We start from the raw sequence: 13152 nt of genomic DNA, 5'->3' as shown, positions 1-13152 counted from the left end.
CACAGTTTACAATAGCAAAGACCTGGAACCAATCCAAATGCCCATCGATGATAGACTGGACAGGAAAAATGTGGCACATATACACCATGGAATATTATGCAGCCATCAAAAACGATGAGTTCGCGTCCTTTGTAGGGACATGGATAAACCTGGAAACCATCATTCTCAGCAAACTGACACAAGAACACAAAATCAAACATCACATGTTCTCACTCATAGACGGGTATTGAACAATGGGAACACATGGACACAGGGAGGGGAGCACTACACACTGGGGTCTGTTGGGGAGAAATAGGGGAGGTACAGTGAAGGGTGGGGAGATGGGGAGAGATAGTATGGGGAGAAATGCCAGATATAGGTGAAGGGGAGGAAGGCAGCAAATCACACTGCCATGTATGCACCTATGCAACAGTCTTGCATGTTCTTCACATGTACCCCAAAACCTAAAATGCAATTTAAAAAATTCTCAATAAACTAGTTATTGAAGGAACATACCTCAAAATAATAAGAGCCATTTATGACAAACCGACAGCCACTATCATACTGAATGGGCTAAAGCTGGAAGTATTCCCCTTGAAAACTAGCACAAGACAAGGATGCCCTCTCTCACCACTCTTATTCAATGTAGTATTGGAAGTTCTGGCCAGTGTGATCAGGCAAGAGAAAGAAATAAAGTGTATTCAAATATTCTTTGTTTACAGATGACATGATTCTATATCTAGTAAACCCCATTGACTCAACCCAAAAGCCTCTCCAGATGATAAGCAACTTCGGCAAAGTCTCAGGATACAAAATCAATGTGCAGAAATCACAAGCATTCCTATACACCAACAACAGACTAGCAGAGAGCCAAATCATGAATGAACTCACATTCACAATTGCCACAAAGAGAATACAATACCTAGGAATACAGCTAACGGGGGACGTTAAGGACTTCTTCAAGGAGAACCACAAAACACTGCTCAAGGAAATCAGAGAGGACACTAGAAGATGGAAAACTTTCCATGTTTATGGGTCGGTAGAGTCAATATTGTGAAAATGGTCATACTGCCCAAAGCAAAGACTCAATGCTATTCTCATTAAACTACCATTGACATTCTTCACATAATTAGAAAAAAACTATTTAAAAATTCATACGGAATCAAAAAAGAGTTTTTATAGCCAGGGCAATTCTAAGCAAAAAGAACAAAGCTGGAGGCATCACACTACCTGACTTCAAACTAAAGCATAAGGCTATAGTAGCCAAAACAGCATGGTAGAGGTACAAAAATGGGCACATAGATTAATGGAACAGAATCAAGAACTCAGAAATAAAACTACATATCTACAACCATCTGATCTTTGACAAACCTGACAGAAACAAGCAATGAGGAAAGGATTCCCTATTTAACAAATGGTGCTGGGAGAACTGGCTATTCATATGCAGAAAATTGAAATTGGACCCCTTCCTTACACCTTATACAAAAATTAACTCAAGATGGATTAAAAAATTAAATGCAAAACCCAAAACTATAAAGACCCTAGAAGAAAATCTAGTCAATACCATTTAGGACATAGGCATGGGCAAAGATTTTATGATGAAATTGCCAAAAGCAATTGCAACAAAAGCAAAATTTGACAAATGGGATCTTATTAAACTAAAGAGCTTCTGCTAAGCAAAAGAAACCATCACTAGAGTGAACAGACAACCTACAGAATAGGAGAAAATTTTTGCAATCTATCCATCTGACAAAGGTCTAATATCCAGAATCTACAAGGAACTTGAACAAAATTTACAAGACAAAAGAACCCCATTGAAAAGTGGGCAAGACATTAACAGGGAATTTTCAAAAGAAGATATACATGGGCCAACAAATGTATGAAACAAAGCTTAACATCACTGATCATTAGAGAAATGCAAATCAAAACCACAATGGTATACTATCTTATGCAAGTCAGAATGGTGATTATTAAAAAGTCAAGAAACTATTGATGCTGGTGAGGTTGTGGAGGAATAGGAATGCTTTTATACTGTTGGTGGGAATGTAAATTAGTTAAACCATTGTGGAAGACAGCGTGGCAATTCCTGAAAGGATTTATAACCAGAAAGACCATTTGACCCAGCAATCTCATTACTGTGTATATACCCCAAGGAATATAAATCATTATGTTATAAAGATACATGCATGCATATGTTCATTGCAGCACTATTCACAATAGCAAAGTTGTGAAATTAACTCAAATGCCCATCAATGATAGACTGTATAAAGACAACATGGTCCATATACATCATGGAATACTATGTAGCCAGTAAAAGGAATGAGATTATGTCTTTTGCAGGGACATGGATGAAGCTCGAAACCATCATCCTCAGCAAACTAATGCAGGAACAGAAAACCAAACACCACATATTCTCAGTGATAAGTGGGATCTGAACAATGAGAACACATGGACAAAGCGGGGGGAAACAGCACACACTGGGGCCTGTTGGGGGAGGGCAGGGGGGGCAGGGAGAGCATTAGGAAAAACAGCTAATGTATGCTGTGCTTCATACCTAGGTGATGGGTTGATAGGTGCAGCAGACCACCATAGTACACGTTTACTTATGTAACAAACCTGCACATCTTGCACATGTACCCTGAAACGTAAAAAATAAAATAAAATAACAATTTACAAAAAGTAGAACTAACATGTGGATTCATTTTCAATTCCATTGCCGGGTATATATCCAAAGGAAATGGAATCAGTATGTTAAAGGGATATCAGCACTCCCATGTTCACTGAAGCATTATTCACCATATCCAAATATGGAATCAAGCTAAGTGTCCATCAGTGGATGAATGGATGAATTTAATGTGGCATATATACACAACAGAATACTATTCAGCCTTTAAAAGAAGAAAATCCTGCCATTTGTGACTACATAAACGAACCTGGAGGACATTGTGCTAAGTGAAATAGGCCGGGCACAGAAAGATAAGTATTAGATAATTTCACTTATATGTGAAACTTTAAAGAGTTTAGCTGATAGAAGTAGAAAATAGACTGGTGATTTCCAAGGACTGGGAAGATGTTGGTCAAATTTTACAAAATTTCAGTTAGGTAGGAAGAATAAATTCAACAGATCTATTGTACAACATGGTGACTATAGTTAACTATAGTTAACTGTTGAAAATTGCTAAGAGCATAGATTTTAAGTGTTCTCACCACAAAATGATAAGTATGTGAGGCAATGCATATGTTAACTAGCTTGATTAAGCCATTACATGTATAAAGATATCAAAACATGTTGTGTATGATAAGTATATATAATTTGTATTTATCAATTAAAGAGCAAATAAGTAAAAAAGTAAGTATTAATACACACAACAATTTGGATTGATCTCAAGGATGGATTATGTTGAGTGAAAAAAGCCAGTCTCAAAAGATCACATACTGTTTATTCCATTCATATAACATCCTCGAATTGACGAAGGTATAGAAATATAGAATGGATTAGAGGTTACTAGGGCTTAAGGATGATAGATATTAGAGAGTGAGCGTGGCTGTAAAGGGGTAGCATGGAGGAGTTCTTTGTGGTAATTGAATAGTTTTGTATTTTAAGTCAGTGTTGGTTATTAAAATCTACACCTGTGATAATATCAACTATACATGTTATATATGTATAGAATATAGAACTAAAGGCAAGCATTGTGTCAATGCCAATTTCTTGGTTTTGATATTGTGCTATAATTGTGTAAGATGTTACCAGCTGGGTAAACTTGAAGAAAGCTATAAAGGAACTCTTTGTATTATCTTTGCAAATTTCTCTCTATCTGTAATTATTTCAAAATAAAGTTTTTAGAGCTAATGAATGAAGAAACTATACACACAAAAATAATCAACAGAAGGCTGGTGAAATATATTGACATGAGACTGAGCTGGCTTTAAAACAGAAAAACATGTAATAAAATTAAAACCTTATAAATAATGCCAAATTAAACAACTGACTCAGAATCTGTATCAATTGTGGATATGTATAAATCAAATAACATAGCCTCAAAATATGTAAAACAGAAACCATCAGACTTACAAGAAGAAAGTGATAAATTGACAATCACTGTTATATTATGGAATTTTAACATAATTCCTTTCAGTAGTTACTAGATGAAGCAAACCAATACTAAATAAAGATAGCAACAGATTAAACAATATAGCAAGGTTTATCTTATGAATGCATGTAAAATAAGACACTGAACAAAAAAAAAGAGTACATATTCATTCTAGAGTAAACAGAACATTTAAAAAAAAAACACATACTATAACACAAAGCAAATATTACCAAAGAATCATTTATGTGGACTTCAGGCTGAGAATGGTCAGTCAGGAGCTTAAGGAGATACTGACAGCCAACTGCAATTTAATGGACTCTCACCAGGATGTGATATTTGGTCTTCTCTACTGGCTCTATACTCTCTCCCTAGATGAACACGTTTACTCCCATGGTTTTAAACACAAAATATGTACTGATGACTCCCAAATTTATGTGTTTAGCCATGATGAACTCTATGATCTCCTGACTTGTGTAGTGATCTAATTGGCTACTCATTATCGTCACTTGAATGACTAACAGGCTTTGTCTATTGAACATGCTCAAAACATAATCATGGACTTTTCTCTCTAAATCTTCTTGTATCTCAATAAATGCTGTCATTATCAAGCTAATTGCTCAAGCTAAAAACCTATTAATTATCCTTGATTCCTCCACCAATCCATCAGCAAGTCAAGTATGTCCAGTTCCTAAATACATTTCAAAACCATCCACTTTACCTCCACTGGGCCAACATTATACCTACACACCTTCATCTCTCACCTGCAGTAGCCTCCTAACTGGTTGTTATTCTTTCACTACTGACCTTTACAATCTATTCATTACTCAGCTGCAAGTGTCAAATGTTTTAACTGTTAATCAGATCATGTTACTCACGTGCTCTAAACTTTGTAAGAGCCTTCCACTACACTAATAATAACATCCAAACTTGCTACCCCAGATTTCAAGGCACATTCATGATCTGGCCTCTACCTATCACTGTAGTCTTATATCGTGGCCTCACCTCAAATGTTGCATTCCCAAAGAAGCCTTTTATTTTCTTCTTGTTTAAGGTAGTACTCTCTACCTACAGCTACTCTTTATCACAGTACCCTGGTTAAATTTCTCATAGCATTTACTATGATCTGAAAGTAGTACACACCCACACACACTCACCTGTCACTCCCAGTAAATTTCTTGTCCTATCATACCATGCATCTGGTCCACTTCACTTTAACAAGCCACTCAAAAACTCCAAACACTACTATCCCTGGGAGTGGGCCCAAATTTATACAACTACAAACTAGAATTTGTTCATATACCTGAACATTCAAATATAAAATTTAGCAAATTCTCTTCAGGCTACAAAACTTATTACAAAGAAGATGAAAATATCTTAACTGCTAAATATGCACACCTTGCACACACCATTGATAAAATAAGACTGATCTGCTTGTCTGTAATATTGAGGTTTTCATAATGAAATGTGTTTCAATTTTCTCAAAACATGAAGAAGCACTTACTGGGATTTTTGACAATACACAAATGGAAGTAGATAGCATCCTCAGACACATGTCTACAAGAGGGCTATTATTGTTGCCAGTCACAGAAAATATATTAAACTGTTGGTCTGCCATAAAATCATATTTTCAAAACATGAGATAAGAAGAATGCCAGGCCGGGCGCGGTGGCTCACGCCTGTAATCCCAGCACTTTGGGAGGCCGAGGCGGGTGGATCACGAGGTCAAGAGATCGAGACCATCCTGGTCAACATGGTGAAACCCCGTCTCTACTAAAAATACAAAAAATTAGCTGGGCATAGTGGTGCGTGCCTGTAATCCCAGCTACTCAGGAGGCTGAGGCAGGAGAATTGCCTGAACCCAGGAGGTGGAGGTTGCGGTGAGCCGAGATCGCGCCATTGCACTCCAGCCTGGGTAACAAGAGCGAAACTCCGTCTCAAAAAAAAAAAAGAATGTCATTCTCTTATTTGAAAATATATTGAAGATGGGAAAGAAGAAAAGAATTAGAGTAAAACAGAATTTATGCTGTTTCTCTAAAACTGAAGATCTTTAAAGAATCTTTAAGGATTTCGTCAAAAAAACTGGAGACGTTGAAGTTGTAAAGACAGATTTTAAAATAATTGGCAATATACTATTGCATTAGGGAAAATCATCCAGCATAAACTGAACACAACTTCAATTTGTGGAGAGGTACCTAGGTATTATGAAGAAGAAAATGAAAGGAGAGAGGAAATGGTAAGAACTTGAGCAGAGTACAGGAAATGGAAAATTATAAAAAGCAAGAAGGGAGGCTTGAGGTGCCTACTGAAGCAGATATATCTTAGATCACAGGTCCTTTCAAATATCTGAAAAGCCTTTCCAAGGATGATGGTTACAAAAAAGCTGAGACTGTGGTGACTACAATAAATATTGAACTCTTTAATGCCAAGACACTGAAGAGTATCTACTAGCATCACACCATCCAGGAAGATGACCTCACCAAATGAGTGAAATAAGCCACCTGTGACCATCCTGAAAAAAAGGGGATACATGACCTTTCAGACAGAGAATTCAAAACAGCTGTGCTAAGAAAACTCAAAGAAATTCAATATAACACAGAGAAGGAATTTAGAATTCTATCAGATAAATTTAACAAAGAGATTGAACTAATTAAAAAGAAGCAGAAATTCTACAGCTGAAATATGTAACTGGCATACTAAAGAATGCATCATAGTCCTTTAATAGCAGAATTGATCAAGCAGAAGAAATAATTAGTGAAGTTAAAGGCAGGCTGTTTGAAAACTCACAGTCAGAGGAGACAAAAGAAAAAGTGATAAAAAACAATGAAGCACACCTATGATACTTAGAAAATAGCATCAAAAGGAAAAATCTAAAAGTTATTGGCCTCAAAGGGAAGACAGAGAAAGATATAGGGACAGAAAGTTTATCCAAAGGGATACTAATAGAGAGCTTCTCAAACCTAAAGAAAGAGATCAATATCCAAATACAAGGCTATTGAACACAAAGCAGGTTTAACCAAAAGAAGACTACCTCAACACATTTTATAATCAAATTCCCAAAGATCAAGGATACAGAAAGGACCGTAAAAGCACCAAGAGAAAAGAAACAAATTACATACAGTGGAGCTCCAATACATTTGGCAGCAGACATCTCAGTGGAAACTTTACAGACCAGGAGAGAGGAGTGTGACATATTTAAAGTGTTGAAGGAAAAAAAAAAATCTATTATCCTAGAATACTATATCCAGTGAAAATATTCTTCAAACATGAAGGAGAAATACTTTCCCAGCAAAGAAACAAACCACAACTTGAGGGACTTCACAAACACCCAGACTTGTCTCACAACATGTTAAATGGATTTCTTCAATCTGAAAGAAAAAGGTGTTAACAAGCAATAAAATATATTCTGAAGGCAAAACACTCATTGGTAATAGAAAGGACACAGACACAGAATATTATAATACTGTAGTTGTATTGTGTAAGCTACTCATATCTTGAGTAGAAAAACTAAAAGATGAATCTATCAAAAGTAATAACTAAAACAATTTTTCAAAACATGGACAATGTAATAAGATGTAAATTGAACCCAGAAAAAGTTTAAAAGTAGAGGGGAAATGAAGTTAAAGTGTACACTTTTTACTAATTTTTTGTTGTTGCTTGTAAGTTTGTTTTGCAATTACTGTTAAGTTGTCATCACTTTATTTTTTTTACTGCATTTTAGGTTTGGGGGTACATGTGAAAAACATGCAAGGTTGTTGCATAGGTGCATACGTGGCAGTGTGATTTGCTGCCTTCCTCCCCTTCACCTATATCTGGCATTTTTACCCATGCTATCTCTCCCCAACTCCCCACCCCTCACTGTCCCCCCACTCCCTCCCAACAGACCCCAGTGTATAGTGCCCCCCTCCCTGTGTCCATGTGTTCCCATTGTTCAACACCCGTCTATGAGTGAGAACATGTGATGTTTGATTTTGCATTCTTGTGTCAGTTTGCTGAGAATGATGGTTTCCAGGTTTATCCATGTCCCTACAAAGGACGCGAACTCATCGTTTTTGATGGCTGCATAATATTCCACGGTGTATATGTGCCACATTTTTCCTGTCCAGTCTATCATCGATGGGCATTTGGGTTGGTTCCAGGTCTTTGCTATTGTAAACTGTGCTGCAATGAACATTCGTGTGCATGTGTCCTTATAGTAGAACAATTTATAATCTTTTGGATATATACCCAGTAATGGAATTGCTGGGTCAAATGGAATTTCTATTTCTAGGTCCTTGAGGAATCGCCACACTGTCTTCCACAATGGTTGCACTAATTTACACTCCCACCAACAGTGTAAAAGTGTTCCTATTTCTCCACATCGTCTCCAGCATCTGTTGTCTCCAGATTTTTTAATGATCGCCATTCTAACTGGCGTGAGATGGTATCTCAATGTAGTTTTGATTTGCATTTCTCTAATGACCAGTGATGATGAGCATTTTTTCACATGTTTGTTGGCCTCATGTATGTCTTCTTTTGTAAAGTATCTGTTCATATCCTTTGCCCATTTTTGAATGGGCTTATTTGTTTTTTTCTTGTAAATCTGTTTTAGTTCATTGTAAATTCTGGATATCAGCCCTTTGTCAGATGGGTAGGCTGCAAAATGTTATTTGAAAGCATTATAATAACTCCAAATCAAAAAACCTAAAAGGAAATAATTTAAACATAATACTAGAGAAAATTACCTTCACAAAAAGGAAGACAGGAAGGAAGAGAAGACCACAAAACAACCAGAAAACAAGTAACCAAAATGGCAGAAGTCCTTACTTATTAATAGTAATATTGAATGGAAATGGACTAAACTCTCCAATCAAAAGATAGAGAATCCATTGATTCAATGGATTCAAAAAACAAGACCCAGCAATCTGTTGCCTATAAGACACACATGTCACCTATAAGGACATGTATAGATTGAAAATAAAAAGATGGAAAAAGATATTGCATGCCAAAGGAAACCAAAACAAAAAAAAAAAAGCAGGAGTAACTATACTTATTTATATCAGAATAAACAGATTTCAAGACCAAAACTATAAAAAAGACAAGGAGGGACATTACATATGATAAAGGGGCCAATTCAGCAAGAGGATATAACAATTGCAAATACATATGCACCCAACACTGGTGCATCTAGATATATAAACAAAATATTAATAGAGCTAAAGGGAGAGGTGGATTCCAATACACTAATAGCTGGAGACTTCAGCACCCTACTTTCAGCGCTGGACAGATCATCTAGACAGAAAACAAAGAAACATCAGACATACTCTGCACTATAGATCAAATGGACCTAATAGATATTTACAGAACACTTCATCCAATGGAGGAGGAATACACATTCTTCTCTTCAGCACATGGGTCATTCTCAAGGGTAGATCATATGTTTTAGGCCATGAAACAAGTCTTAAAACATTGAAAATAATTGAAATCATATCAAGCGTCTTCTCTGACCGTAATGAAATAAAACAAGAAGTCAAAAACAAGAGGAACTGGAACCGCCTTGACCAGTCCCCTGCCGCCGAGCTCCTGGGGCCGGCAGGGAGACACCATGGAGCGCCTGGATAAAGCAGCGCTGAACGCACTGCAGCCTCCGGAGTTCGGAAATGAAAGCTCATTAGCATTTACACTGAAGTCGCTCCTGTTCTTTACAGCTCTAATGATCACTGCTCCTATTGGATTATATTTCACAACTAAATCTTACATATTTGAAGGCGCCTTTTGGATGTCCAATGCGGACAGCTATTTTTATGCTGCTGTTGTTGCAGTGTTCGCTGTCCATGTGGTGCTGGCCCTCTTTGTATACGTCGCCTGGAATGAAGGCTCACGACAGTGGCGTGAAGGCAAACAGGATTAAAATGAACATCACCTTTTGATAGTATTAAATTGATTTTTTAAATGGTAAAGGCTGGAGTGGGAGACATCTGATTTGAATAAAATTGAAAGAACATGTTCAAGTTAGTCTTAAGGAGTCACGTTGGAATAGTGTAAATTTTGATCCTTCTAATCCATTGGTCTAATTCAGTTTTAACTGTATGAATCTCATTTGCAAATGAGAATTCAGAAAAGTTAAATTAGTTACAAATAAATATGTTAATTTAGTTACACATTATTCTGGAAGGAATTATATCTTCTTTCAACAAAACGTGTTTTATAGTATTCTGACTTATGGTTGCTTTTGAGTTTTACTCCTTTGGATATATTAAGATGTACACAGTGAAGCAAATTAGACTCCACTTTACGCTGGAATGCTTTCCTTAGCATGAAAATACCAGGTCCTTGGATTTGGGATTTTAATTTCCTATGGAAAGTTGCTTAAATTGTGGACAATGGAATTAATCTGAATGTCACTAAGGAATTTCACATGAAGTGTAATCCCTAGTCAATAGGAATTTTCCATTACATTATTTTATGGGAAAACTAGGCTAAATCACACCCATTTGGATGAAAGGACTTTAGCTTACTGAAGGATCTAGAGAGCAAAGCAAAGATCTCACTATTCAAACACTCAACCTGCTTCCTTCAAGTCCTCTTGCAGGCCAGGTTTGTGCTTTGCAGACCAACTTTTTAATGAGATACTTTGCTTCCTCATTCAACATTGAAGCTAGGCTTCAATTAAAAGGTTTGAGGAAGCTTCATTTAAAATTGTTTTTCCTACTGTTTTTTTTTAATTGTAGTGTATATGATAGGAATTTGCATTTAAATATGTTCATTTTTGCATATGTTAGGTGTGGAAACAATCTTGAAAACATTATTTTTGTCACCCAATAAGTATCCTCCTTGGGCGCATCTGATGGCGAAAACCTTGATTTTATTTTTGTACCTTTAGTCTGTGTTCTATCTAGTTATTTGGTACTAATTGTGTGCAATCTAAAACATTCCCTCAAATGTTTGTTTGTTTTATTATAAAACCAAAATATATGTTCTTTGTAGAAAAATGGAAAAATAGATATTCAAACAAGAAAAAAAATCAAAATTTCCCATAATGTTGCCATCTAAAACTAAGTTCTATTTTAGTTTACATCCCATATGCATTTTTGAAAGCCATTTCTTAATGCTAGTTTGATACATACTAAAAGTTTAGTTTACAAGTTCAAATTTTGCCAGCTTTTCCTGACAGCTATTTGCATTTTTTCAGATGAGTGATTATTGACCATTTTTTTCTTTTTTCCTCTTTCTTTCTTTCCTTCCTTCCTTCCTTCTTTCCTTCTTTCTTTCTTTTCTTGTCTCACTCTGTTGCCCGGGCTGGAATGCAGTGGCATGATCTCAGCTCACAGCAACCTCCACCTCCTGGGTTGAAGTGATTCTCAGCCTCAGTCTCCTGAGTAGCTGGGACTACAGACGCCCGCCACCACACCCGGCTAATTTATATATATATGTATTTTTTAGTAGAGATGGGGGTTTCACCATGTTGACCAGGCTGGTCTCGAACTCCTGACCCAGCTGCCTCAACCTCCAAAAGTGCTGGGATTACAGGTGTGAGCCACCACACCTGGCCTTATTGGCCATTTTCTAAATAAGCACATTCTGTCTTTATTCTCTTAAATTTTAAATTTTCTCTTACTGCTAATCCTAATACTTAGGATTCTTGCTTAAGTATTTGAAACCATTACTGATTTGTTGTTCACATTTGTTATTTTTTATGCTGTGAAACCAGACTAAAGGAATAGATGGATGATTAGTCATAAAAGTCAAATAGGCATTTGTGTTTAACTGTTGAGAAAAGTGAAAGATCGGTATCATTATTATGGAACTGTTTTTAATTCTTGCTTAAAGACTACAATTTTTATATAATGACATTTGAGTCTAGGGTAGTGTATGGTAGATTTCTAGATGGTCCCTACTTAAGACATATTGTTGTATTTAGAATTGTCCACCTAATTTCTTTTTATAAAATGCCAAGGTTTTTCTTGTGGTTTTGGGATCTAATGCTATTTGTAAAATATTACTGTCCAATGTTGAATTATTTTGTTTGGTTTCAGGCATTTGCTGAATAGGTAATGATATATGGGTATTTTTCTGCAAGTATTTAAACCAGGGGCACATGCAAAGGCAGTTGTAATTTCCTCTTGGAAAATGCGCCAAGTGTTTGAAGGCTAAAATCGAATACTAGGGTTGATATTTAGGATTATTACAAAATAGACCTGTTTTCATAGCAGTTACCTTTTTCCTAGAGTTTTAACAGTTAACTCACTAGTATGCTGCTGTTTTTAACTATGTTAAATAACATATAGCATTTAACAAATAGATTTATTTTTCAAGATGTCTCACTAGTTTCCTTTTACACAACATATATACTTCAAGATGTATAGAAAGGAAAGCTACAGTTAAGCCCTTATACATGTTTTAAGGTAGGAATATGTTCCCTATTGTTTGAAAACTGATGGTAAGAATAACCTCAAGTAGGAGGTATAACTTGAAGTGTCGGCCCAGACTACTGATTTAACCCCATTTATGGTAACACATTACCTTCCTCGCCTCCTGTTTTGTCCCCAAGAATGTAGTCCTTTTTCTCAGTTGTGTTGAAGAATGAAAAGTCTGATGTAGAATGCATCTGATGTCATTAGCTCTTCAAATGGGTACTATTGTACATATAACAGTAGAATCTGGTTTTGTATTGTTAGTGAAAAAAATTTAAACCTGCCATTTAAAAAAACCCATGTTTCATGGAAATCTAACAGAAATACATTGTAATAATTAGAACACTTTCTTTCTTTCTTTCTTTTTCTTTTTCTTTCTTTCCTTCCTTCCTTCCTTCCTTCCTTCCTTCCTTCCTTCCTTCCTTCCTTCCTTTCTTTCTTTCTTTCTTTCTCTTTTCTTTCTTGACAGAGTTTCACTCTTCTTACCCAGGGTGGAGTGCAAGGGCGCAATCTCAGCTCACTTCAACCTCCACTTCCTGAGTTCAAGCAATTCTGCTGCCTCAGCCTCCCGAGTAGCTGGGATGACAGGCACACGCCACCACACCCAGCTAATTTTTGTATTTTTAGTAGAAACTGGGTTTCTCAATGTTAGCCAGGCTGGTCTCGAACACCTGACCTCAGGCAATCCACCT

The 13152-nt window shown here is 36.4% G+C and overlaps 1 protein-coding gene across 1 annotated transcript; it reads left to right on the top strand.

The window, feature by feature from the left end:
- The first annotated feature begins 9651 nt into the window (after nucleotides 1-9651).
- On the top strand, nucleotides 9652-9957 carry LOC105709655 (vacuolar ATPase assembly integral membrane protein VMA21-like). Its single transcript, XM_064364583.1, has one exon. It carries the CDS (start codon nucleotides 9652-9654, stop codon nucleotides 9955-9957), a length of 306 nt encoding a protein of 101 aa, XP_064220653.1.
- The last annotated feature ends 3195 nt before the right edge of the window (nucleotides 9958-13152 follow it).

Source organism: Aotus nancymaae, unplaced genomic scaffold (assembly GCF_030222135.1).
Source record: "Aotus nancymaae isolate 86718 unplaced genomic scaffold, 86718_ANA_hifiasm-v0.15.2.pri h1tg000058l, whole genome shotgun sequence".
In the NCBI taxonomy this organism is placed as follows: domain Eukaryota; kingdom Metazoa; phylum Chordata; class Mammalia; order Primates; family Aotidae; genus Aotus; species Aotus nancymaae.
Note: the sequence above shows the minus strand (reverse complement) of the source record. Positions and strands in the feature narration are given on the sequence as shown.

Coding starts and splice junctions, on each gene's coding strand:
- LOC105709655 (XM_064364583.1), top strand. CDS start 9,652: ATGGAGCGCCTGGATAAAGCAGCGCTGAACGCACTGCAGCCTCCGGAG.